A 26,372-nucleotide genomic window follows, 5' to 3' on the forward strand; every position below is an offset into this window, starting at 1 on the left:
CGAAGAACTGGAGAAGGATGATGATCCTCCAGAAAGAATGATGAATCTAACCCAGGCACACCTCATACCTTTTGTAGAAGTCAATGATGATTGGGTCCAATGGTCCCAGCATAAAGGGATAAGTGTAAACACTTAAGTATCCCTTAACATGGGGGATATCTTTATCGGACCCAAGAACCACCACGTCTTTGTCGACCTAGTTGCAATCCTTTTTGAACTTGGTTAGAATATCTTCAGTGATCGAGCAGATGTACCTCGAGACCTTATGATCTCATCCAAGTCACACCTCTATTTAAGGTTGTGAAACGGTCGATGCAATAGTACTACCCAACAAGGAGTCGTGGTCGATTTTCCACATGTAGCTATGAATGGGACTTAGGAGTATATACTTTAGTGAATGAGCTTGAATTATCTCAAATTGCACTTCCACAAAATTGGGTTGTTTCTAAGTCTAAGTTAAACTAAGATTACCAACTAAGAACTTAAACTAGGAAATTATTTTAGTTGTTTTTCAAATGATGTAAAAGACCTAGGTCTATGACCTTCACCTAGGTGTTTGCCTAACGTGTTGTAACTAAAAGCTTGTTTTTTTGGTCGGGATATATTATAGTTATCAACACTCAAGTACCCACTCAATACCTCTCGGTAAGAGAGTGATTTTGCCTAATTCGGTTTTCTCAATTCCAAATGGGTATTGAACAAAACGGTTGATAAAAAAGCTCAAGTCAGTATTTACTATCTCTAGATTCAACCCTTTATTTAGGACAATCAATCTCTTGAATTACCCAATTTCTTGTTAGCCATGTTTTCCTAGACTAAGTCTCTCTTTCTCAAGTAGAGACCAAGTCAAATAGGCATGAACTAAATATTTGCAACCATTAATTCTACAATTAAAAGCAAGAACAAGGCTAATTAATAAACACCCAACAATAAACAAGCAATAAATGAAACACCCATTAAGTTTACACTCTAGGGTCGAATCACAACCCTAGTGAAAATCTATCTACTCATGCTTAAAACAGAAGAAATAGAAGAAGAAATGATAATCAAACCCATATTGATAATTAAAATAAAGAAATATATGTTCAAAAAGCTTAAAATGGCAAAAACTACAAAAGAGGGTAAAGAAAAATGTCTATTGTGGCTGCTCATATTCAAAACATGACCTAAAAAAGTAAAACTCTTCTATTTATACAAAGCTAGAATTTTTGGACAAAAATGACCTTTCGGAGGTTCTACGGCCGCACAATACCATGTGCGGTCCACACTTTTCTTTAGCTTAACTGGATTTGAATATTGCAGCCGCATAATTTTGAACCGTGGCCGCATCTCTCTTTTTATGCAGTCTACACATTTCCGAGTGCGGCTGCACATGGCTCTTCTGCGGATCGCACAAATGCAACTGCAGCCGCGTAGCTGATCTTCTACGGTCGCACAATAGTTGTGCAGTCCGCACTGAACTTGATATGCAAACTCTCTGAACTTTTGCTCTTTCTTATATTCTGCAGCCTCACATTTCATGTGCGGACGCATCTCACGGTCCTCTTATAAGTTTGTCTTCACATTCTGCGGTCCGCACTTTGAGCTTTTGTGCCTGTTTTTATCCTTGAGTTTAGATTACTCCTTCTTGAGTTGGATTTCATCTTAGTGGATCATTTTCCAATACTCCCATAATTAAGTATATTTCATCAGTTTTAGGGAATACAACTAAATGTTTTTGGACTAAAACGAAAGCTAAAAGACGCTAATAAGTAGTCAAAATCCCCACTTATCAACTTTTCAAAATTTAAGCTTTTGCTTGTCCTCAAGAAAATAAGGTAATTCCCACCTCCACAAGTTAAGAGCTATTCCATCTAATATAAGATGCATCAATCACACATCAGTTGGGACCAACTATTAACCACAACACTTATGAATTATCAACAAGGCAATAATTTAAACTTTTAAGCACAAATAGTTCTAATGTGAAACCTGGGCATCAAGAGTTGACTTTATCCATCAAGGAAGCTTGCTCTTTCATGTAGTTCATTGTGGATCCCAAACTTCTCCTCCTCTACTCTCCGTTAGCATTTATCACTTAAGAATGTAGCACTCAATTCAAAGATTTGTGAAAAGTTCGCTCATCTCTCTCAAAAGAATATCACAAGTACGGCTCTAAGTACCATATGTTTGTCCCTCATGTAGACCACCACTAATGTAAGTTTACTCGACTTGAAATCACGTAGGGCTTTTTCGAAATGCAATGAAGGCTTTTGGAATAAGGTTGGGTATGTTGAAATAGAACGGGTTCATCTTTCTTTAAGCACTCCATTTTCTCTTTTCAACTCATGTTTTGCCGACTCTTTGAGGTATTTTATTTTTCCTTAAAGGAACTAGAGAGACTTAATATCACTCTTTCTTGGTCATGATATTCATTTTCTCCTTCTTTGTTCTCTCCATGCTTTGCATCGTTACTTTTCTTTGAATCCCTTCAACTCTTCAACTTGTTCACTTTCTTTTTGTATTTTTCTTTTTGTTCTTTCTTTCTTTTTCTTTGCCTTTCCTTTTCTTCATTTTTTTCTTTTTTTGTGCCTTGATACCTTTTTCAAACTCCTTGACTCTCCTCCAAACTTATGTTTTAGCCAATTGTTTCTCAAGAGTGTTAAGGAAATCTCAGGTGCCAAGTGAAGGTCACTACAAAACAGGTAAAGGCATGTAACATGGTTATCAAATAAGAAAGGTTTTAATCTAAAATGGGTTGACTAGGGATAACAACATTGGTGGGACATGAAAAATTTCAAGGGGGTCAAATAGAGCTGACAATCACTTCTCAAGCCAAGCAAAACTTAAAATTTCTCCTAGAAAAACATTCGGGGCAAGTTCTAGACCATTCGCACGGGTACTTGGACTTGCAACAAAAATATCTCACCTTTCACATAGTTGGATTGTTAATGAGGATAGAGTAGAGGGCCCACAAAAACCATATTCAAGATTGAAAATCACTAATGGTTCGACTAAACTACTCGATGATTGCTTAAGTCAACACAAGAGTCAGAAGGTCACTAACTAGAGTTATTTCTTTCCAAGAACTTGTTTTTAATCATAAGCACGTAGTTAAGTGTGTTGGTACCAAGTGAAGCATGTTTGACTCTTCGAGTCTGACTCAATTAAGTCTTTTTATTCATTATTACTACTATTCTTACCTAAACACCAAAAACGGACCCAATCCCTTAAGAAGGTTGTCACACCATCCATCATTGGGAAGAGTCACCCAGTTCACACAAAAACTACCTTTGAAAAGAACCGTGGCATTAAGAAAATCAAAGGCTTATTGTCCAATTAAACATAAAAAAAAGAAACTACTAGATAAAAAAGAAACTATTAGACTAAACAAGAAGCTAATGGTGCTTCTGGACCTGTCTCCATCAGCATATCAAAGGAAAAGTCTCAATCGGATGCTATCTTGGTGACCTCTCTCCTCAATATGTCTACTGATTTCTTGGACGCCTGGGATTTCTTCATCTTCTTTACCTGCTTCCCAAGCTCCTCAATTACTGCTCCACGTGCTACCAAAGTATTCATGATAGTCTACTGGTTCTCCAAAATATTCTTCAATGTATCCTCTACTATCGGAGGAATCTGTGGTGCCAGGGTAGATGTCTAGGCTACAACAGCACTGGATAAGTTAGACAGCTTTGCAGTAGTTGTCTGCATCCAATTGTTGAGGCTCACCAGTGTCTGGGAGACTCGCAGCATAGATAGTGGATTAGCTGGCACAGGCACTGGCCTCAAAGTCGAGGTGGAGGGAACTGATGCTAAAGTCCCGGAAAAAGGAGGTGGAGGGATGGCAATTGCATTGGTGGAAGGCCCTGCTAGAGTGGAAGGCATGTTTGCTGACTCTGCATCTACCACCAAGGGCTCATCAGATTGGCCTACGGTAGTAGTCAGCTGACCCTTATTCTTCGGGTTCCTCGGGTGCTTCAGAGAATACCAAGTGAAGAGCTTCTTTGCACGAACCATTGTGTCAAAACTCTTCGACTCCACCCTCACATCCTTAAAGTACTCTATGATAGTGTTGGGATACGGGTAGGAGCTGTCACATTTCCTTCCAACCAAAGACTGTCACACCAAATTTTACCTACCCCGAGAGGGTATAAGGGAGTTTTTACCAATTTAAGTTAATAGTTTATGGTGTCCCAAGTCACCGGTTTAAAATCCCGAATCGAGGAAGTTTGACTCTATTTATAGTCTGCGAACACAGAAATCTGGGTAAGGAATTCTGTTAATCCGGGAGAAGGTGTCAGGCATTCCCGAGTTCCGTGGTTCTAGCACGGTCTCTTTGATCATACTTGGCTTATTAAATTGTCTAGTTACTTATTTTAAAACCTATATGCATTTGCCTCTTTTGATTAAAAATTATATTAAAACAGGTCACGCGTACGTGTACCCATTTGTTTGGCACGTCAAAAATCATGTCACGCAAACGTGTCCACAATTAATAATGTTTTAATATTATTAAGAAAGTTTGGCCAAAGTTGTGCGAATGCATACTCCAATTTTGTTTTTATAAACCGGGCTATGTCACGCAAACATGTACATAATCACGATAATAAATTTAATATGCGCCTAAAGCACTCTCTCAATTTACAGTAACACAACTCGTTACTGGCTTTTCCAATATCTCATAAAATAATGGTTTCCCCAGTTTTGAAGAAACGTGACCTACTTACAATTCCTTCCTCAACTTAATTGCTAAAATGCTTACAAGGACAGAGGAGATCAGATGCAACAGTTTAGGCCAAAGGGGAAAACGTGTGTTTTGAAAGATTTTAATTGCTAAAAAAAATTTGCACCAACTATATTGTAACAAATGACTAGGCCATTAGTCATTACTTTTGGCCCAGATAATTCCAACCTCCCATAACCCATACAAGATCAGATATAGTAGCTCAAACACCTACATCCATTTTAAGGCAATACAAATGCTAAAACAAAATATTCACCGCAAATGACTAAGCACAATATGGATTCACACGCAATCAACATAGAACATAAACTTGAATCGAGAGAAAAATTAAACAAAACAACTATTCTAAAGCTCAAATCACCCAAACAAGTTCAAATAAAGAAGAGTGATACGGAAATAAACCTGCTAAGCCAAAATTCTCATAAAAAGTCAATGAAGTAGCAACGAATACACATGCCTCGATGTGGAGCCGAAATTGCAAAATAAAAACCAACAACCGGGTTTGATCCGGAAACTAAAATCGACAAACTCAAAATTGACCACGACGAACCTTGAACCGGCAACCTCGAGCACCAAACTATTTCCCAGATCTGAGCTTGACCGGACAACCTCAAAAGGATGGGGATATGAACAGGACAACGAACAGAACTCAGGACCTCTCCTTTGAGTAGAAGAAACAAAAACGACTCTGTGTATGTGTGTGTCCTTGCGTTTCTGTCCGTGTGAGTTCCGACGAGTGGGTGGTGAAGGCTGTATGTATGTGTGTGTTTTGTGTGTCGTGACTGAAGTAAGGTCACTCGGTTCGAGCGTGCTGCTTTAGGGCGGAGGAAACGAGTGTGGTGTTATCTTATAAAAGGTGAAGAAGATGAAGGTCATGGGTTTTTTTGTGTTCTCGATAGTTGGGTTTTGAAGAAGACGAGCTCGAGGTTCTTTTGTAGCTGAAGCTTTTCTCAAATCAGAAACGGCTGTGTGCCTTAGGTCTTAGGATCTGTCATTTTTTGTTAAAGAAGAAGAAGGGTCTCAGGTTTGAATTTTGTGAAAAACGACTGATGTATCTAGGGTGTATTTGTTTTTATTCTCCCTCAGCTGATTGTAGAGTGAAGGGATATAGGTTTTTGTAGGGTTTTTTAGGTTAAGGGGTATGAGCCTAGGAATTAAAGGCTTGGGAATTATGGGCTAGATCCGAAATTTAGGCCTAAAATGGGTCGTTTAAGCCCAAATTTTATTCTTTCCCCGCGAACGAGACTAAAAATACGATCTCATTTATTAATTAATCCTACTTAAGTAAAAAATAACTATTAAAATAAGACTGAACGTTAAAACAAAACTATTTTTGATATTTTTCAGGATTAAAACTGACTGAAAAACATTAATGAAACTATTTTTTTGTAATTTTCATTTTATTGTAATAAAATAAAGTAAAAGAGTCAAAATTAGTTGAAATAGGAATATTAGGTCTAAAATAAATATTTACATGCTAAAATATAAAAAATCATGGGGAGGGTAAAAAATCACATGTTTATAGCTGCCCATCTTTGACTGGAAACGCGAAGAGTTTTCAGACAAAGAACGACTAGACAGGTTTTTTGACCGACCCTTATTTAAAGAGACCAAAAGCTAAAAGAAAGGAGAATGTAATTGAGCCCTGGTATCTGAGCTGCCTACATATCCTTGGCTATAAAGGAATCAGGACATGCGCAGTTCAGGAGTGAGTGAGATGATGAAGTATACCGAGGTGAAGAGCCGATCGAGGTGCCGTTCTGTCGAAGTTCCAGTCTGCGGTCCTGTTATTACATCAAAAATCATAAAATTAAAAAGACTAGCTAAGCCTGTCAACTATGAGTTACAAGATTCCTATCTATAAGTCTTCTGAATTATTTCATTGCTACTGTATTTTGGATTCACTTCTTCTTTTTTCAACCATGTATGAGCAGTTCACATCTTTTTCTGCTACTGTATTTTGGATTCACTTCTTCTTTTTTTCCCCTCTTTTTTATTCTGGATTGAGACTACTTCTGTTGGTCATCTCGGACTGTTGACCCGCGTTCTTGTTGTGAGCCTCTTTTGTTGCTGACTTGAATTTCATTCTGAAGTGAAATCCCGTATTTTCCAGGTGGGTGCCTGATTGCCAAAATTTGAACTGTCTACCATCGAAACTTGAACTGCCTTCCCTTGTTCTCCAGGTGGGCGCCCGATTGCTGAACTTGAACTGTCTTCCTTTGAAACTTGAACTTTATTCCCTTGCTCTCCAGGTGGGCGCCTGATTTCCAAAACTTGAATTGTATTCCCTTGCTCTCCAGGTGGGCACCTGATTGCCAAAACTTTAATTGTATTCCCTTGCTCTCCAGGTGGGCGCCTGATTGCCAAAACTTTAACTGTATTCCCTTGCTCTCCAGGTGGGCGCTTGACTGCCGAAACTTGAACTGCATTTCCTCGAAACTTGAACTATATTCCCTTGCTCTCCAGGTGGGAGCCTGATTGCCAAAACCTTAACTGTATTCCCTTACTCTCCAGGTGGGCGCCTGATTTCAAAAACTTTAACTGTATTCCCTTGCTCTCCAGGTGGGCATCTGATTGCCAATACTTTAACTATTTTTCCTTGAGACCTGAACTGCTTCTCTTTATTCTCCAGGTGGGTGCCTGATTTCCAACACTTGCACTATTTTTCCTTGTGACTTGAACTACTTCTCCAGGTGGGTGCCTGATTTCCAACACTTGCACTGTTTTTCCCTCGAAACTTGACTTATTTTTCCTTGTTCTCCAGGTGGGCTCCTGATTGCTGAACTTGAACCGCTTTTCCCTGAAACTTGAGCTGCTTCCCCTTGTTCTCCAGGTGGGCTCCTGACTGCTGAAACTCGAACTGCTTTTCCCTGAAACTTGAGTTGTTTTCCCTTATTCTCTAGGTGGATGCCTGATTACCAACATTGACTTGTATTCTTTTCCTCTAAAACTTGAATTGTTTTTCCTTATTTTCCAGGTGGGCGCCTAATTGTAGACACTTGAACCATCTTCTCTTGCTACTTTGCACTGTTTCCCTCGAAACTTGCACCATTTTCCCTTGCTCTCCAGGTGGGCGCCTGATTGCTGAACTCGCTCCGTTCTCCTTTGAAACTTGAGTTGTTGTCCCTTGTTCTCTAGGTGGGTGCCTGATTGTTGAGCTTGACCCGCTTTCCTTTGAACTTGTGTCATCTCCCCTTGTTCTCTAGGTGGGCGCCTGATTGCTGAACCTGAACTGCTTTCTCTTGAGACTGCTTCTCCTTGGAACTGTCTTCCTTTGAACTTGTGTCGTCTTCCCTTGTTCTACAGGTGAGCACCTGATTGCAACAAAACAGACAAAACAAAAGAAATATTTTCTGCCCCATTTTGATATTGGGAATATCTGTGAGTGTTAACCAATTCTTGTTATCAAAATAAGTTCTAAGCTAAATCCCTTATCCTGAAAAATCTCAAAACAAGTCTCATCTCAAAAGTGAAAACCCTAAGTACTAAATTATACTTCCCAAAAGTAAAATGCCTGTCAGACCTTGTCACTTGCAAGGGTCTCTAAACTTAATAAATCCTGTTATCCCGGAGGGTACTAGAAACTCACTATCGAGCCTGTCTGGCATCTGCTTTCCTCACGGAGGGTTTCTCCAGAACAAACAAAGTTTCCTGCCCCTGTTTCAATCAAAGAAAACTTATGAGTTTAAACATGGTGGTTGGTTTGCGACCTTGACTTTGAGGGCGATTGCTCCTTCACTTCCCATGATAATTTCAATTTCAACTCGAAAGACCTTGCCTATTTATTGACTGACCACTTCCTCTGTCACCCTTATCACGGAAAATACCTCTGATCCGTTCAAACCCAATACCATTCATCTATTGCATTGTGCTCATGCATTGATATATACTGAACCTTTGTGTTTCACATGAATCCCAAAGCACGTCAATTGCCACCCACTTAATGCGCATGTTGTTCTTTCCTGACTTAAACCACTGGCCTTGGCCTTGAGGTCTATTGCTCCTTCACTTGCCATGATAACTTTGATTTCCGCTTGGAAGACCTTGCTTGTCATTGGTAAACCACTTTCTCTGTCAACCTTATCATAGAAAATACATTTGATCCGTTTACCCAACATCCTCAAATCTATTACATTGTTCATGAATTGACATATACCAAACCTTTGTATTTCACATGAATCCCAAAGCACGTTGATTGTTGCCAACTTAGTGCGCATGCTGTTCTTTCCTGACTTATGCCACATTAATGTGCTAGCCAGACCCCGTTTTGTGATTGGAAAGCTGGTGGCAAATTTTGAAGTCATTTCTCACTGGTTCTGACCAAACAGACTTAGGAAGCAGAAGTAAACAAGACAAAAGGAACCGAGTAAAGGACAATGGAAAGAGATGATTCCTAACAAGAAAACTACAAAGTAGAAACTTATCAAATGTGGATACCAACTCTAATGACCATGACATGCACATGTAGATTAAGTGGCCTAATCTGTCAAGTAAGTCTGATGTTCAACTCTTGTTATACCCCTAAACCGTGAAACTGGGCTTCAATGCTCCGATTATGCAATCTGATTCACGATCCTTATTCGACATGTAGTCCCGAATGGTTTTCACCATCAAGTCTCTCTCATTTTGCACTTTCTATCAACTCACCATTGCCTTATGGTGCTTGTGAAGGTTTTCATCAATAAGACTCTCTCATTTTGTTCTTTTCTTCTTATTTCCTCTGATTCTGTAGATGACAAGGCATTAACCATGGTAAAAACATCATATACTCTTGGAATGTCTAAACTCAGCACTCTCAAAGATTATCTGGGAGGTCTTTTTTTTTTACTATAATGTGGCTTTTGGACAGGGGTAGAAAAAAAAGATATCATAAAAGCTCAAAATAACTAAGACAATGGGGTTAATTTATTTACAACTTTTGGAATCCATTCTAAAACTTTCCCCCAATTTCTAAAACAAGGGAATTTGATTCTCTTTTTTCTTTTTTTTTGAAATGGAATTTCTAAGAAAGACTGTTCCGCTCTCGACTTCATGGGATTATGAAATATTTTATTTGGTATGACCGAACCATAAGGCTGTCATGTATCTTGTGGTGACAAGAATCAAGTCAAACGTAGTTCACAAGACTACTTTTTGTTACTATTTTCTTTTTTTTTCTTTTTTTTTTCTTTATCCCTTTTTTTTTTTTTTGAATTTTCCTTTTGGAATGAACTTTCTAAAATAAAACTATGGGGGACATGAACTTTTTTTTCCGTATGACTCTAACTTGATTTCAAAAGAGGGGAGGTCAAAGAAATCAGTATAGGCTCAAAAGGGTATCGAATGGTATAAGTGTTTGGGTAGTTGAAAAAAGGGTCTCCCAATCCCTAAAAATGCCAAGTACAACACATGCAACTTGAGGATGAAAAAGGAACATCACACAACATTTCTTTTACAACTTCAACATTGATATCGCTGATATGCTTTCCACTTTTTAGTGCCTTATCAAGTACAGAACTCTCATTGGGTGATTTCTTCTTCACGATGGATACCCTCCGTCAATTCGGAGAAACTTTCTTGACTTTATCTTATAACTTGAGATGCACTTGAACTCAAAGTTACTTGCTTCAAATTGTCCAGGATGCACTCTCCTTTAACGAATTCTTGTCACCTCATTAACTTACCAAATTATCTGCCCCAGTTTCACACAATTCGGGCTTTAAGCGATCTTAGAATCTCTTTACTTACTTCCCTCAAATGTCCCTATCATCTTCAAAATTATTTCATTGCTTCATGATTAGACTAACTTTTAAGACCAGGCCTAGAATTATGTGTGCATGTCATGTCACTAGAGTCAGCAGGAAAAGAACTATAAAAGGAAAGGAGAACTAAACAAATACTGACTAAAAATAACAGAAAATAGGAAATTGCATTAGACAGATGTTGAAAGGGTTTGGACAACAAAATAAGTAAAATAAACTGGGGTTACAATCCTGAAACAAACCTAGACAACACTAAACGAGTTACTATGACTAAATGAACTAGGCAAATTAAAATGATAGAAGGGTTTGAGTCACAAGACAATATTCAAATTACAACCCTGAAATAACCCGGACAACAGAAATGACAACAAAATAAACCACCAGAATTCCTCCCCGGCTAGCCAAGAGATGGAGCATCTTTCCTATTACCAAGCACGACATCTTAGCCACTGAGTTCCGCATCAACATTACTAGGACCTTCACAAGCCTCCATCATATTGACTTTAGCAAATTGTGTTTGGGTCCCTTTTGCCGGCTCGTTCTTAAGATCAACCTCTGATAGCACTGAAAGCTTTGCAGCACGTGGACCTCCGAGGATCTCAGAAGAATTCTCACATTCATTTTCAAAACAAATCATACCCACCATATGCGTCTCATTATGAACATGCGATGGACTTTGGCTAGTGTCTATAGCATCTGGATTTTGCACGGCAGTGTAACCTGCATCAATAAGATTCTGAATTGCTTTTTTCAGATGCCAACACTTTTCTATGTTGTGACCCGGAGCATCAGAGCAATATGCGCACCTTTGAGAATAATCAAAATTCTTTGGAAGAGGGTTCAACATTTTTATCTGAATCGGCTTCAACATGTCTAATTGCCTCAAACTTTGTAACAAACTAGCATATGATTCTCCAATGGGAGTGAAAGTCTTTTCCTTTTGCTTTTGCCTTTTCATCTTGTACTCTGACCTCGGTTGGAACCTTTTGCGGGTAGGTGGTTGATATGCTTGAAGGGGCAGGTAAGACATTTGTGGAAGTGGTGCAGGCCATCGCGGGCCTCGTGGGTGTGGAGCATATGGTGGTGCACTGTGGACGGAGTAATGGGAAGGTGATGTACGACTTTTGGGGTTTTGTGGAGAGAAGTAGCATTGGGGAGGATTATCTGGAGCACATGGATATCCAAGGGGTCGATGTTGAGGCTAAAAGCGTTGAGCAGGAATGTCTGCTAGATCCTGTCGTTGGCACGACTCAACAACATTTTTTTCTATTTCTTTTTCTTCCATCCAAACTTACTGAGATATTCTGAGCGTCTTTTGTAGTGTATTTCAATGCAGAATAACTCATGATTTTGCCTGACTAGATTCTCTCTTCTACATCTCCCCCATTTTTACCACATCATTGAAAGGTTTACCCAATGCCGAGATCAAATGACTGAAGTAGGTGGGCCCCTGGGCTTGTAGGAAAAGCTCAATTATTTCTTCTTCACCAATCAGGGGACTGACCCGAGCAGCTTGTTCCCTCCATCTGAGCTCAAATTCCCTAAAGCTTTCCTCCAGTTTCTTTTCCATATTAGATAGGGAGGAGTGGTCTGGGGTAACGTCTATATTGTATTGAAAGTGTCGAACAAAATCTTGAGCCATGTCATCCCATGCCTGCCACTTATTGGTACATTGATGAGTATACCATTGCAAAGTTGCCCCAATCAAGCTCTCACTGAAATATGCCATCAACAAATCATCTTCTCCGCCAACACTTCTCATTTCACTACAATTACCCCTCAGATGGGCTACTGGATCTCCACGCCCATCATACAAGTTAAACTTTGGCATTTTAAACCCCGCGGGCAGACGAATATCAGGGAACACGTTAATCTGATTTCCCATCCCTTGCATGCTCCTTAAGGACTGTTCTATACTTTTCAGCTTCCTGAATATCTCATCTCGCCCTTATTTTCCTGTGAACTTTTTATTTTTAACATGAGGCTCATTCTGAGGGCTCTGATTGTATGAGTTAGGAACCTTGTGGGCAAACTCTGAGGGGTAATATTGGACATCATGAGCTTTGAGTGGATGTTCATCGTCGGATCTATGAAGGGAAGATTGTTGAGAAGTTGTGATCACGGGGATAGTGGATATGACAGGAGGGCAATTTTGGGGAGATATAGCTGGAGGATGAGTGATGGAGCTACTAGGGTGGTTGGGAAAGCTGTGATAAGTGGGTGGATCTGGAGAGTATGGTGAATCATCTGGCACTATGGCCGGAGTTTGGGTAAGGGTAGCATCTAAGAAGCTAGGTGGTGGCGGGGGTGGTGCCTTCCCAGTTATCCAAGCCTGAAACAGTCCGCAATGTGTTGTCTTAACATTCTTACTTCTTCAACCAACCCATTGCCCTGTTCAACCAATTGCTTTTGGGAACCAGTACCAACCAACTCAATTTCGTTGTCGTCTGCCATTGCCTTTCGACTTTATGTTGTAGAGAAGAGTTACCACTTTAAGAACTACAAACCAACCACCCTTCTGCTATAATGAAGATAACAAAAGGAACAAAATGAAGTCATCACGTTAGAGTTAGGGCACTTAACATAAGATAATCTCACATTATGTGCAATGCACTTAGTCATAGTTATCGACTCTAACATGACTTCGAGGGTATGAAGGTCATATGGCATCATCCCAATTTATTCATTTTAATCCTCTCTTTCTTTTCTAACACTTCTTGGCTTGCTCATTTTGCTTCCTCTTTTTATTCTAATTATCACTCTTTTCTTTCCTCTCATTTCTCACATCCCGTAGTTTCACCTTTTTTTCTTCTCTCTTTTTTTATGCTTTTTTATTTAATGATGATTCGGTCGAACTCTATGTAGGTTGCCTACGTATTATGACGTCACATGAATCAGATCTTTGCGTAGTTCGGGAAGATTCGGAATAAAGTAAACAAACTAACGTTCTCTTTTCTTTCTTTTTTTTACCTTAATGACTACTCTGATGAGAAAGGAGAAATAAAAGAAGCAAATCCTTTTTTTATTTTTCTAGACTTAATGTTCTATAACCTATTCTAAACTCAAGCTTATCGAGCGTATATTATTTCTTTTTTTCTTTTTAAAACAAATACTCTATGGAAAATTATTAAGGAAAAAAACCTACAAGAGAAATATATTTTTTGATTCTTTTTTTAGGAAAGAAATCTAAACAATAAACCAAAGAAAAATATTTTGAATTTTCATTTGATATCCCTGAAGAAAAATTTCGAAACGAGAAATGAACAAGATAAAAAATATTTTTAGATTTTAATTTTTTATTACGTAAGGAAGAAACTTTAAAGAAAAATAAAGTATGTTTTTTCCTTCTATGTACAATATCCTAAAGTTCTAGTGAAAATAAAAGATTATTTTTTATTTTTTCGTTAATTTTCCAAAGAAGAACCTCAAAAGAAAATCTTTTTGGATTTTTGGAGTTAATATCTTAAAAGAAAACTTTTAAAGAGGTACTAAAAGAAAATTTTCTTCTCTTTTTTTTTGAATTTTTAGTCTTAATATACTAAAGGAAATATAAAAGCAATTTTTATTATTTTCCTAAGAAAAACCACAATTTTTTTTAACTTCTAGAGTTAGTATTCTAAAGAAAACATCTAACAGAAATATAAAAACGTAAAATCTCTTCTTCTTTTTTTTTGGATTTTTGACTTATTACACATTTTTTTCAAATACAAAATAGGAAATACCATAACAAAAGACTCAACAAACTTAACTAGCTTATGACAGACTCTAATATCACCTAAAAGACTTGGCATTATTATATAAAACTAGAAGGTAAAATACGACATAAAAATAAAACAGACTCAAAACATAACATAAAAAAAAGTCCTTAAGCAAGCTCCTAAATGAGCGATCTTGACTGGATGGTCCTAAGGCGTCTGTCATGCCCAAACTCCGGTAAGTAGATCCACACCTGTATGAGAAAATTAAGACAAAATAAAGTTAAAGACCTAGAATGCTATGTGAGACAATAACCCTTCTTGTTGGACACATACAAGACATGATTGTGACTATTTTTCTAAAACTAACCTATGTGGCTAAAGGTGGCTAAAAATGCAAGATTGGCTAAGACCCCGCAAAGCCAAGAACCTAAAATTCACTAGGAAGACCGGACCATATGTGGGTTGCCTATGTATCACGCCCCGAAAGACGAGAAATCAAGTATGCGTAGTTCGGGCAGATTGGATACCGGCGAGAATTAAAAAAAATAGCAACTAATTTAGAGAAAAATATATATTTTTTGCCTTTTCTTTTTTTTGAAAAATAATGAAACATATAAACTTTTTTTGGATTTTCTTTTCCCTTTTTTTATTTTTTTATTTTCGAAAAGTGATGAAAAAGTGCAAAATCTTTTTTTAAATTTCATGTTTTTTTTTCTTAACAAAAATGTGACAGAAAATATAATTGGGCCCTACTTGCTTTATTTTCACACTTCACCCTCTCTCTTTTTTTTTTTCTTTTTTCATTTGCCCTCAACTATCATTGGTCTACCAAATGACCCTTTTACCCTTTGAAGAAATGCAACATGTAGCACATAGGATGCATCAAGATGGTCTGTTATTTTGGATACCCCTTTCCTAGACGGACCCAACCCCTGAGTTGAGTCCCCTAAGTCAAATGCACATGATGCAAACACACGTTCCTACTAGGGATCCGGCATGAGGCTGTGTTTTTCTAGGTTTAAATCCTGGGGTTGTGTTCTAGACCTGGCTTACCCGAGCGGACAACTCGAGCCGAAGAGGGGCAAACGTACCGGGAGCACTGAAATCTACCCGGCCTTGTTACTAGCCCAGCCCCGTTCTTATTTGGTATAACTTCTACAGAAAAAGCGGGCCACGCGAAAGTGTGCACTATTTAAGAAGACTCAGAGGGGTGGCGTAAGAAGACAGTTATATTCAATTCAAGTATTATTAAAGCGGTAAATAGATAGCATTTAGCACAAAAGGTTTACAGAATACAGAAATATTAACAATAAATGAAGCCACGTAAAAATCATATTAACAAGCTCGAATTCTTGAACCCTGAACCAGAGATTCTGGGTTCTTTCTCCAACAGAGTCGTCAGAGCTGTCACACCTCCTTTTACCTACCCCCGAGAGGGTATAAGGTAGTTTTTTCCAATTTAAATGATAATCGAAACGGGATTAATTATTAGATTCAGAGTTGCCACTTGGGATAGTTTATGGTGTCCCAAGTAACCGGTTTAAAATCCCTAATCAAGGAAGTTTGACTCTATTTACGGTCTGTGAACACAGAAATCCGGGTAAGAAATTCTGTTAACCCGGGAGAAGGTGTTAGGCATTCCCGAGTTCCGTGGTTCTAGCACGGTCGCTTTGATCTTACTTGGCTTATTAAATTGTCTAATTACTTATTTTAGAGCCTATGTGTATTTGCCTCTTTTGATTAAAAAGTATCTTAAAACAGGTCACGCGTACGAGTACCCATTTGTTTGGCGCGTCAAAAATCATGTCACGTGAACATGACCACAATTAATAACGCTTTATTATTATTAAGAAAGTTTGGCCGAAGTTGCGCGAACGCATACTCCAGTTTTGTTTTTAGAAACCGTGTCTATATCACGCGAATGTGTAAGTAATCACGATAATAAATTCAAAACGTGCCTAAAGCACTCTCTCAGTGAACAGTAACACAACTCGTTGCTGGCTTTTCCAATATCTCATAAAATAATGGTTTCCCCATTTTTTGAAGAAATGTGACCTACTCACAATTCCTTCCTCAACTTAATTGCTAAAATGCTTACAAGGACAGAGGAGATCAGATGCAACAGTTTAGGCCAAAGGGGAAAGCGTGTGTTTTAAAAGATTTTAATTGCTAAAAAAATTTGCACCAGTTATATTGTAATAAATGACTAGGCCATTGGTCATTACTTTTGGCCCAGATAATTCCAACCTCCCATAACCCATATAAGATCAAATACAGTAGCTCAAACACCGCCATCCATTTTAAGGCAATGAAAACACTAAAAGAAAATATTCACCACAAATGACTAAGCACGGTATGGATTCACACGCAATCAACATAGAACACTAATCGAGAGAAAATTAAACAAAACACTATTCTAAAGCTCAAATCACCCAAACAAGTTCAAATAGAGAAGAGTGATACGGAAATAAACCTGCTAAGCCAAAATTCTCTTCAAAAATCAATAAAGTAGCAATGAATACACATGCCTCGATGTGGAGCCGAAATCACAAAACAAAAACCAACAACCGAGTTTGATCCGGAAACTAAAATTGACAAACTCAAAATTGACCACGACGAACCTCGAACCGGCAACCTCGAGCACCATATTGTTTCTCGGATCTGAGCTTGACCGGACAACCTCAAAAGGATTGGGATATGAACAGGACAACAAACAGAACTCAGGACCTCTCCTTCGAGTAGAAGAAACAAAAACGACTTTGTGTATGTGTGTGTCTTTGTGTTTCTGTCCGTGTGAGTTCCGGCGAGTGGGTGGTGAAGAATGTGTGTATGTGTGTGTTTTGTGTGTCGCAACTGAAGTAAGGTCACTGGGTTCGAGCGTGCTGCTTTAGGGTGGAGGAAACGAGTGTGGTGTTAGGTCTTATAAAAGGTGAAAAGATGAAGGTCATGGGGTTTTTGTGTTCTCGATAGTTGGGTTTTGAAGAAGACGAGCTCGAGGTTCTTTTGTAGCTGAATCTTTTCTCAAATCAGAAACGGCTGTGTGCCTTAGGTCTTAGGATCTGTCATTTTTTGTTAAAGAAGTAAAAGGGTCTCAGGTTTCAATTTTGTGAAAAACGGCTGATGTATCTAGGGTGTATTTTTTTTATTCTCCCTCGGATGATTGTAGAGTATAGGGATATAGGTTTTTGTAGGGTTTTTTTAGGTTAAGGGGTATGAGCCTAGGAATTATGGGCTTGGGAATTATGGGCTAGATCTGAAATTAAGGCCTAAAAATGGGTCGTTTAAGCCCAAATTTTATTCTTTCCCCGCGAACAAGACTAAAAATACGATCTCATTTATTAATTAATCCTACTTAAGTAAAATAACTATTAAAATAAGACTGACCGTTAAAACAAAACTATTTTTGGTATTTTTCAGGATTAAAACTGACGGCAAAACATTAATGAAACTATTTTTTTGTAATTTTTATTTTCTTGTAATAAAATAAAGTAAAAGAGTCAAAATTAGTTGAAATAGCAATATTAAGCCTAAATTAAATATTTACATGCTAAAATATAAAAAATCTTGAGGAGGGTCAAAAATTATATGTCTACAAAGACATGTTGGCCGACATTACGACACCCACACTGATTGGGTACCCGTCCATAATAGAAGCGACTAGAACTGCCCAAGAGATTGGGAGATTTGTTTCATTTTGGCATGGGTCTAGTGTGCTACACACAAATGCATGTCATCCTTTTGCCTCAAAATTGAGGGTGTTTCGCTGAATATGAACCCCTGCTCTCAGCAAGCCATGGGCGAGCTGCATCACCCAATGTGAACTTCTTCGGGTATTGCACAGGCTCCACATCCTCAAACCTTAAATATGCGTTTAGGATGCTCTGATCGAACCTCACTTTCAGATTCCTCACTTTCGTCACGTTGGTCTCCTTCTTTATATGCGCCACATTGGCGTAACATTCCTGGACTAGGTGCTCTTTGGCATCCACCTCTCAAGGCCGGAAACTCTGGTATCAACCCCTCAGCCATCATTCGGGATATCATCCTCATCCATTGTAGCAGCTAGTGCGTGGCGGCATGTATAAATTAGGTTCTTGAATCCTGGATGTCACCTTCCAAACCCTCGGGAGTTCTCTCTAAGGTGGAAGGTTCATCTAGGAGTCGAAATCTCCCCTGAAGCTGTTATGGCTATGATTGAACATCAGGTTGCTCTTGCACAAAGTCGCCCTCCGATGCTTCCCTAGATGGGACATATAAACTTGATTCAGCGAGCTCTGCAACTCTACCTCTCCCTACTGTTGCCTTTTTGGATATAGCTCTTTGTAAGGCGAGTGGTAAGGTACTCTTGCCTCGGCCTTGGGAAGGTTCACCCCTCCCCTTTGATGTATCACCACGACCACGTGACCTAACTATTTTCTGCAATAAAGAGCAACAGGAGTCAGTTCTAGTTTAAGTGCAGAATAGCAGACAGTTGCAGAACAGAATATGTTGTAGGGTGAGGAAGTGCGATTTGCATAATTGCAAGTGCGGCTGCAGGTTGGGTTGTGCGAACCGCACAATTTGAAAGTGCGGCCGCAGTGATGAAACTACGGTCTGTACAATTTTGAGTGCGATCCCACATCTGAAGTGCGGTTCGCACATTTTTTAGTGCAGTCGCACAGTGGATACCTTAAAAATGGTAACTCTCTGAAGACAGAGAATGACCTGATCTACGGCCGCACATACTTTTCTACAGCCGTGATTGAATTTTTGTGGACCACATAATTTTAAGTGCGGTCCGCACATTCTTGCCTAACCAAATGCCCTAACCTATAGTTCTGCGGACCGCACAATTCCTTGTGTAGCCGCACATTTCAAAATTTATCGGGCAGAGTTCTTAGGGTTTCAATTTTATACGCAATTTGAAAATGGTAGCAGCAATTAAACATTATAAACAAGATAATTATTCCCCAAATAACAAGTAGGAGATTACCCAACACAGTATACACCCCACATAGATATGAAATTAACAAATGGTCAAAAAATAACTAACAAATTATAAATTAACTTAAGAAAAATGAAGAATTCTAGAAATGATTTGAACATACCAGTGATGAAGTGGTGTTAAGGAATGATCAAAGATGCTAAATTAGTTGGCAGATGAGTGAATCAGTTGTTTTCAAGATTTTTGCCTTTGTATTAATTTCTCATAAATTAGAAAAGTTTCAACAGTAGAATGAGGTTTACTATTTATACTTAGCAGGTTAATGGTTTAAGAGACGAGTGCGGCCGCAGAATCCCTTCTGCGGTTCGCACTCTGTTACCCATTGCTCAAATTCCCTTCGTTGAACTGCGATCAGCAAAATTACCCGTGCGACCACAGATTTTGGTGCAGACCGCAGATTTTGGTGTGGACCGCAGATTTCCTGGTGCAATCGCACTTTGGCCATTTCTCTGACAAGCAAACTTCAGAGTGTGTGCAGTTTTTCATCTCAATTTGTGTAGTCCGCACAAGAATTGTGCGGCCGCAGTTCCCTTCTACTATGGCATTCAAAATTGTATGGTCCGCACTTTTTCCATACTTAGCCAATTTTTGCTGAGCACAGTTCCTGTAAAGCGCACCCATTCCTGCAACACACTTCAAAACCTGTTAGCACAAAATAAGACCTATCTAAAAAAGAAGAAAAAGAAAAAAGAAACATGGGTTGCCTCCTAAAAAGTGACTGATTTAATGTCGTGGCACAACACAGATTACCATCATTTGATATGAATTACTGCCACGATGTGGCCATCACCAATGTTTCCCAGATAATGCTTCACCTAGTGACCATTGACTCTAAATGCCTCATCATTTTTATTCTTCAAGTCCAATGCACCAAAGGGTATCACACCCACAACCTCAAACGGGCCACTCCATTTAGACTTTATCTTTCAGGGAAACGTCTATAACTGAGAATTGAACAACAACACAAGATCACATTCTTTAAACTCTTTGTTCTGAATTTACTTGTCATGGAGGTATTTTATCTTCTCTTTGTATAAGGACGAACTTGTGTATGCATGGTACCAAAACTCACCCAACTCATTCAAATGTGTCACCCTTAAGTTGGCGACGACATCCCACTAAAAATTCAACTTCTTTAAAGCTCACATGGCTTTGTGCTCAAGTTTCACCAAAATATGACAAGCTTTTCCAAACACCAACTAATATGGAGACATTCCGATAGGTGTTTTGTAAGATATCCTATAATCCCATAAAGATTCATCAAGTTTCTTTGACCAATCCGTCCGGTTAGCATTCACTGTTTTGGACAAAATAGTTTTTATCTCCCGATTGGAGACTTACACTTGACTACTTACTTATGGATGATAGGGAGTCGTGACTTTATGAGTGATACTTGGTGAGTAAGGTGTCGAAAGTTTGTTGCAAAAATGCCCCATCACTTATGATAGCCCTTGGAGTGCCAAATCTTGTGAAAATATTCTACTTCAAAAACGCCATCACACTTCTCGCTTCATTGTTGGGTAAAGCAATGGCCTCGACCCATTTGGACACATAATAAACCGCGACCAAGATGTAGGTGTTTCCATAAGAACTCACAAAAGGACCCATAAAGTCAATACCTCACACATCGAAAATATCAATCTCCAAAATGGGGGTGAGGGGAATTTCATTTTTCTTTGAGATTCCACTAGCCCTTTGACATTCATCACAATGCTTGACGAGATCACTTGCATCCTTGTAAAGAGTGGGCCAATAGAAGATGCAACTTAGCACTTTGGTCGCCATTCTTGCTCTACCATGGTGACCACCACATGGCGAAGAATGACAAGCCAATGACTTTCAACTTGTTCCTCCTCCGGTACACATCTTCTAATCACTCCATTCGTACAAATCCGGAAAAGGTATGGTTCATCCCAATAATAGTCTTGGCAATCCCGTTTGAGATTCTTCCTTTGGTTAGAAGAGAACTCATCCAGGATGATACCACTTACAAGAAAATTATCTAGATCCACGAACCATGGCACCTCTTTCATTGAAATAGCCAAGAGTTTCTCATCAGGGAAGGAGTCATTGATTTCAAGGCTATCATGCGACCTCCCCTCCTCCTCCAAACAATACAAGTGGTCCGCCACTTGGTTTTCACTTCCATTTAGATCTTGGATGTCTATATCAAACTCTTGTACTCATCTCATCAACCGGTCTTTGGAATCTTTCTTGCTCATAAGATAACAAAGTGCCGCATGATTCGTATGGACAATTACTTTTGCACCCATCAAGTACTGGCAGAACTTCTCAATAGCAAACACAATGTCAAGGAGCTCTTTATCTGTAACAGTGTAGTTGACTTGGGCTCTATTCGTGGTTATACTTGCATAATAGACCGGATGAAAAAACTTGTCGATGTGTTGCCCCAAAACAGCCCATACCGCTACATCAGTTGCATCGCACATGAGCTCAAAAGGAACACTCCAATTTGGAGCGGTGATGATGGGAGTAGTAGTCAACTTGAGCTTTAGCAATTCAAAGGCTCTTATGCAATCATCATTGAAATGGAACTTAGCAACTTTCTCCAAAAGCTTGCACAACGGGTTCACCACCTTGAAGAAACTTCGCAAGCCTTTCACTGAAATTGGAGGTGAAAGTTTAGAAATCACCTCTATCTTTGCCTTGTCGACTTCAATACCATTCTTTGAGATCTTGTGGCTAAGGATCATGCCTTCCTCAACCATGAAATGACATTTCTACCAATTGAGTACCAAGTTTGTTTCTTCACATCTTGCCAACACTTTGTCCAAGTTTTCGAGACAATCATCAAAAGAATTCTCGACCACCGAGAAGTCATCCATGAAGACTTCAAAGTAATCCCCAATTATGTCCGTGAAGATCGCCATCATACACCTTTGAAAAGTCTCTGATGCACTGCATAACCCAAATTGCATTCGTGAGAAGGCGAAAGTACCACAAGGACATGTAAAAGTAGTTTTCTCTTGATCCTCCGGAGCAATAAGAATTTGATTGTAGCCGGAATACCCATCAAGGAAACAATAGAAAGCATGACCGGCCAATCTATCGAGCATTTGATCTAGGAAGGGAAGTGGAAAATGGTCCTTCCTTATGATTTTGTTAAGCTTACGGTAGTCCATACACGCTCTCCACCAAGTCACTGTTCTTGTAGGAATCAAATCATTCTTATCATTGGTGACCACCGTCATGCTCCCTTTCTTTGGAACACATTGAACCGGAGAAGTCCACGAACTATTGAAAATGGGGTAGATAACCCCGGCATCCAACCAGTTGATGATCTTCTTTTTGACAACTTCTTGCATGGATTCGTTGAGTCTCCTTTGATGTTTAATAGATAGTTTGGCACCCTCTTCCAAGTTAATCTTGTGCATGCAAAATGCGGGGCTTATTCCCCGAATATCCGTCAATGTCCATCCAATAGCCTTCTTCCTCTTTTGTAGCACAGCCAATGTAGAATCTACCTGCACGTTAGTCAAGCAAGAGGAAAGAATTACTGGTAAAGTAGAAGAAAGGCCAAGAAATTCATACCGAAGATGTAGAGGCAACGACTTCAACTCCAAGATAGGAGGCTACTTGATTGAGGGCTTTGTTGGAGGAGTTTTCCTTTTTTTAAGATTCAAGGACAATTTGTGGGGCTCATAAATGTACGACCCCATTCCTTGCAATGAGTTCACACATTCCATGAAGCCATCAATCTCGACATCATCAAAGTTGATCATGATGTCCTCCAATGTATCATCAACATTCATCGCATCACTTGTTTCATTACAATCACACTGGTCACCAAGTCCATGAAAGAACACACCTCTTTGCTATTGGGTTGCCGCATGGACTTACACACATGGAAAACTACTTTTTCATCACCAAGCTGGAAGGTACGTTCTCCGACTTCAACGTCAACTAGAGCCTTTCTCGTAGCAAGGAAAGGTCTACCAAGAATAATCGGCACCTCATAATCAACTTCACAATCAAGAATGACAAAATCCACCGAAAGAATGAATTTATCAACTCGAACCAATACATCCTCAATCACTCCCAATGGTCTCTTCATAGTACGATCGGTCATTTGTAATCTCATAGATAGTCTTGGTTGCCCAATTCCCAAAGTTTTGAAAACCAAATAGGACATCAAGTTGATACTTGCCCCAAGATCACAAAGTGCTTTAGCAACTCGGCACTTCCAATGGTAAAAGGGATTGGGAAAGCACCGGGATCTTCCAATTTGGGAGCCATGGAATGTATAATTTCACTCATTTGATGAGTCATTTTGATAGTTTCACAATTCATCGACCGTTTTTTTGTCACCAAATCTTTCATAAACTTTGCATAATCGGGCATTTGCTCCGAGGATTCAACTAATGGCAAGATGGATAGACTCCTCATCATGTCAATGAACTTTTTGAATTGATTCTCACCATTTTTCTTGGCAAGCCTTTGAGGATATGGAGGAGGAGGCCTATGCATTGGTGCCTTAGCCTTTTGCACTATCGGTTCTGGTATGTCAATAATATGATCCCTAGACGGGTTCACTTCCTCATGAGCTTCCTCCACATTGTCATCAATATTAATTTGCACTTCATCATTTGCTTGAACCACATTGTCCGGTCTCTGATCTTCTTGCAATACTTGCTCATCATCCACAAATTTCCTTTGATTTGAGGTGGGTGCATCCCCACATTTTCCACTCCTTGTAGTAACGGCCATGGCATGTCCCTTGTTGTTCCCACCCCTTGGGTTCACAACCGTGTCACTTAGCAATGCTCCCTTTGGACGAGTGTTTAGAGCTTGTGAGATTTGCCTCATTTGAACTTTCAAGTTGCGAATTGATGTGTTGTGTGAGGCTAGTTAGGCATCAGAGTTGGCATTTTTCTCCATCATTTGTTTGAACATATTCTTAATTCGTCCCAAGTATAAGGACGCGAGTTACTCGGTTGTTGATACATCGGGGGTCTTTGAAAACCCGACCCCCGATTGCCTTGATTATTGTTCCATCTCCCTTGATTGTTATCTCCCCATTATCCTTGATTTTTTCCACTCCAATTGCCTTGATTATTTCCACTACTCCAATTTTCTTGATTGTTGTTATTATTCCAATTACTTTGGTTGTTAGAATTCTAATTACCTTGAGGCCATCATTGTTGTTGATTCGGGCCTTGAGAGTTGTTTCTTTTCCCTTGAAAGTTGTTCACGTATTGCACTTCCTCATCGTAGTCATTTTAAGATTCATCTTGATCAAACCCATTATCTTCTTGCACATAGAACCACACGGTTTTGCACCTGTGGACCCTTGGGCCTCCTTTTCTTCACCATCATGTTAAATCCCTCCATGGCATTGACTTGCTTAGGATTTTGCACTTGTTAAAGTTGAGCTTCAACTCGACAATGGCTTGCCCATGATCATGCAATTCTTTATGTAGGTGAATTATGGTCGGATCACCTTGAGGAACATTTTCTCTACTTTGCAATGCCGATGAAGTATCCGCCATTTCATCCAAAATCTCACGAGCTTCCGCATGCGGTGTTGTCATGAAATTTCCACTGGCAGGTTGGTTGACCACGCATTGATTGGTAGTGTTGATCCCTCGATAGAAAGTTTGTTGAATTATAGCCTCCGTCATGTCATTATTGGGGCATTCTTTGACCATTGTTCGATACCTCTCTCATATTTCATGCAATGACTCATTGGGCTCTTGTTTGAATGCTAGAATCTCGTCTCTAAGAGTAGACATATGCCCAGAAGAAAAGACCTTGGAAATAAATTTCTCCGCCAATTCATCCCATGTATGGATGGAATAGTTTGGCAATATCTCAACCGATCCAATGCTTTCTCCCGTAGAGAGAAAGGAAATAGCATCAACCTTAAAGCATCCTCGGAGACATTTGTTTATTTACTCCCCCAACAAGTATCCACAAACCCCTTTAAGTGTTTGTATGCATTTTGACTCGGAGCCCCGGTGAAGAATCCACGTTGCTCTAGCAATGTGAGCATTACATTTGTGATTTGAAAGTTGCCCGCCCTAATGTGGGGCGGGAAAATGGCACTTGCATACCCTTCATTCGGCAACATTCGGTATGGAGCTGCTCTTGGTCGAGGTGGGGTGAAGGACATTATCTTGAGGCGCCCGGCCTCTTCTACTTGCTTGAGGTTCAAGAGGAACCTCTTCAACTTGGTCATCTTCAATGTCCACTTTCCCCAAAGGCATGTTTCCGAGTTGATCATTGTTGTTTGTCATTATGGTACCTACAATTGATTCACAAAAATCAGTAACAAGGAAGGAAAAGAAGATAATTCACACACAAAACCAAATATATAACTAAATACATTTTTAGCTCCCCGGCAACGGCGCCAAAAATTGTTCTCGTCCAAGTTACACCTCTATTTGAGGTTATAAAATGGTCGATGCAATACTAATACCCAACAAGGAGTCAGGGTCGATTTTCCACAAGGGGATATGAATGAGACTTTGGAGTATATACTTTAATGAATGAGCTTGAATTACTCAAATTTCACTTTCACAAAATTAGATTGTTTCTAAGTCTAAGTTAAACTAAGATTATCAATTAAGAATTTAAACTAGGAATTTTTTTTTTGTTGTTTTTCAAATGACATAAAAGACCTAGGGCTATGACCTTCACCTAGGTGTTTGCCTAACGGATTGTAAATTTTAAAGCTTGTTTTGTTGGTCGAAGTGTATTATACCTATCAACACTCAATACCTCTCGGTAAAAGAGTAATTTTGCCCAATTCGACTTTCTCAAGGCCAAATGGATATTGAACAAAATGGTCGATAAAAAACTCAAGGCCAATTCGGCTTTCTCAAAGCCAAATGAGTATCTTTTGAATTACCCAATTTCTTGTTAGCCAAGTTTTCCTATACTAAGTCTCTCTTTCTCAAGTAGAGACCAAGTCAAATAGGCATGAACTAATATTTACAACAACTAATTCTACAATTAAAAAAAAAAAGAACAAGGCCAAATAATAAACACCCAACCATTAACAAGTAATAAATCAAACATTCATTACACTCTAGGGTTGGGTCACAACCCTAGTGAAAATCTAGCTACTCATGCTTAAAACAGAAGAAATAAAAGAAGAAAGGATAATCAAACTCATATTGATAATTAAAATAAAGAAATCTATGTTCAAAAAGCTTAAAATAGCAAAAACTACTAAAGAGAGTAAAGAAAAACGTCTATTG

General features: G+C 39.1%; 1 protein-coding gene across 1 annotated transcript; it reads right to left on the reverse strand.

The window, feature by feature from the left end:
• Positions 1 to 23,301: 23,301 nt before the first annotated feature.
• Positions 23,302 to 23,976, reverse strand: LOC138882373 (uncharacterized). Its single transcript, XM_070163074.1, has one exon. It carries the CDS (start codon positions 23,974 to 23,976, stop codon positions 23,302 to 23,304), a length of 675 nt encoding a protein of 224 aa, XP_070019175.1.
• Between the last annotated feature and the right edge of the window lie 2,396 nt (positions 23,977 to 26,372).

The sequence above is a fragment of the Nicotiana sylvestris genome, chromosome 2 (genome assembly GCF_000393655.2).
Source record: "Nicotiana sylvestris chromosome 2, ASM39365v2, whole genome shotgun sequence".
Lineage (NCBI taxonomy): Eukaryota > Viridiplantae > Streptophyta > Magnoliopsida > Solanales > Solanaceae > Nicotiana > Nicotiana sylvestris.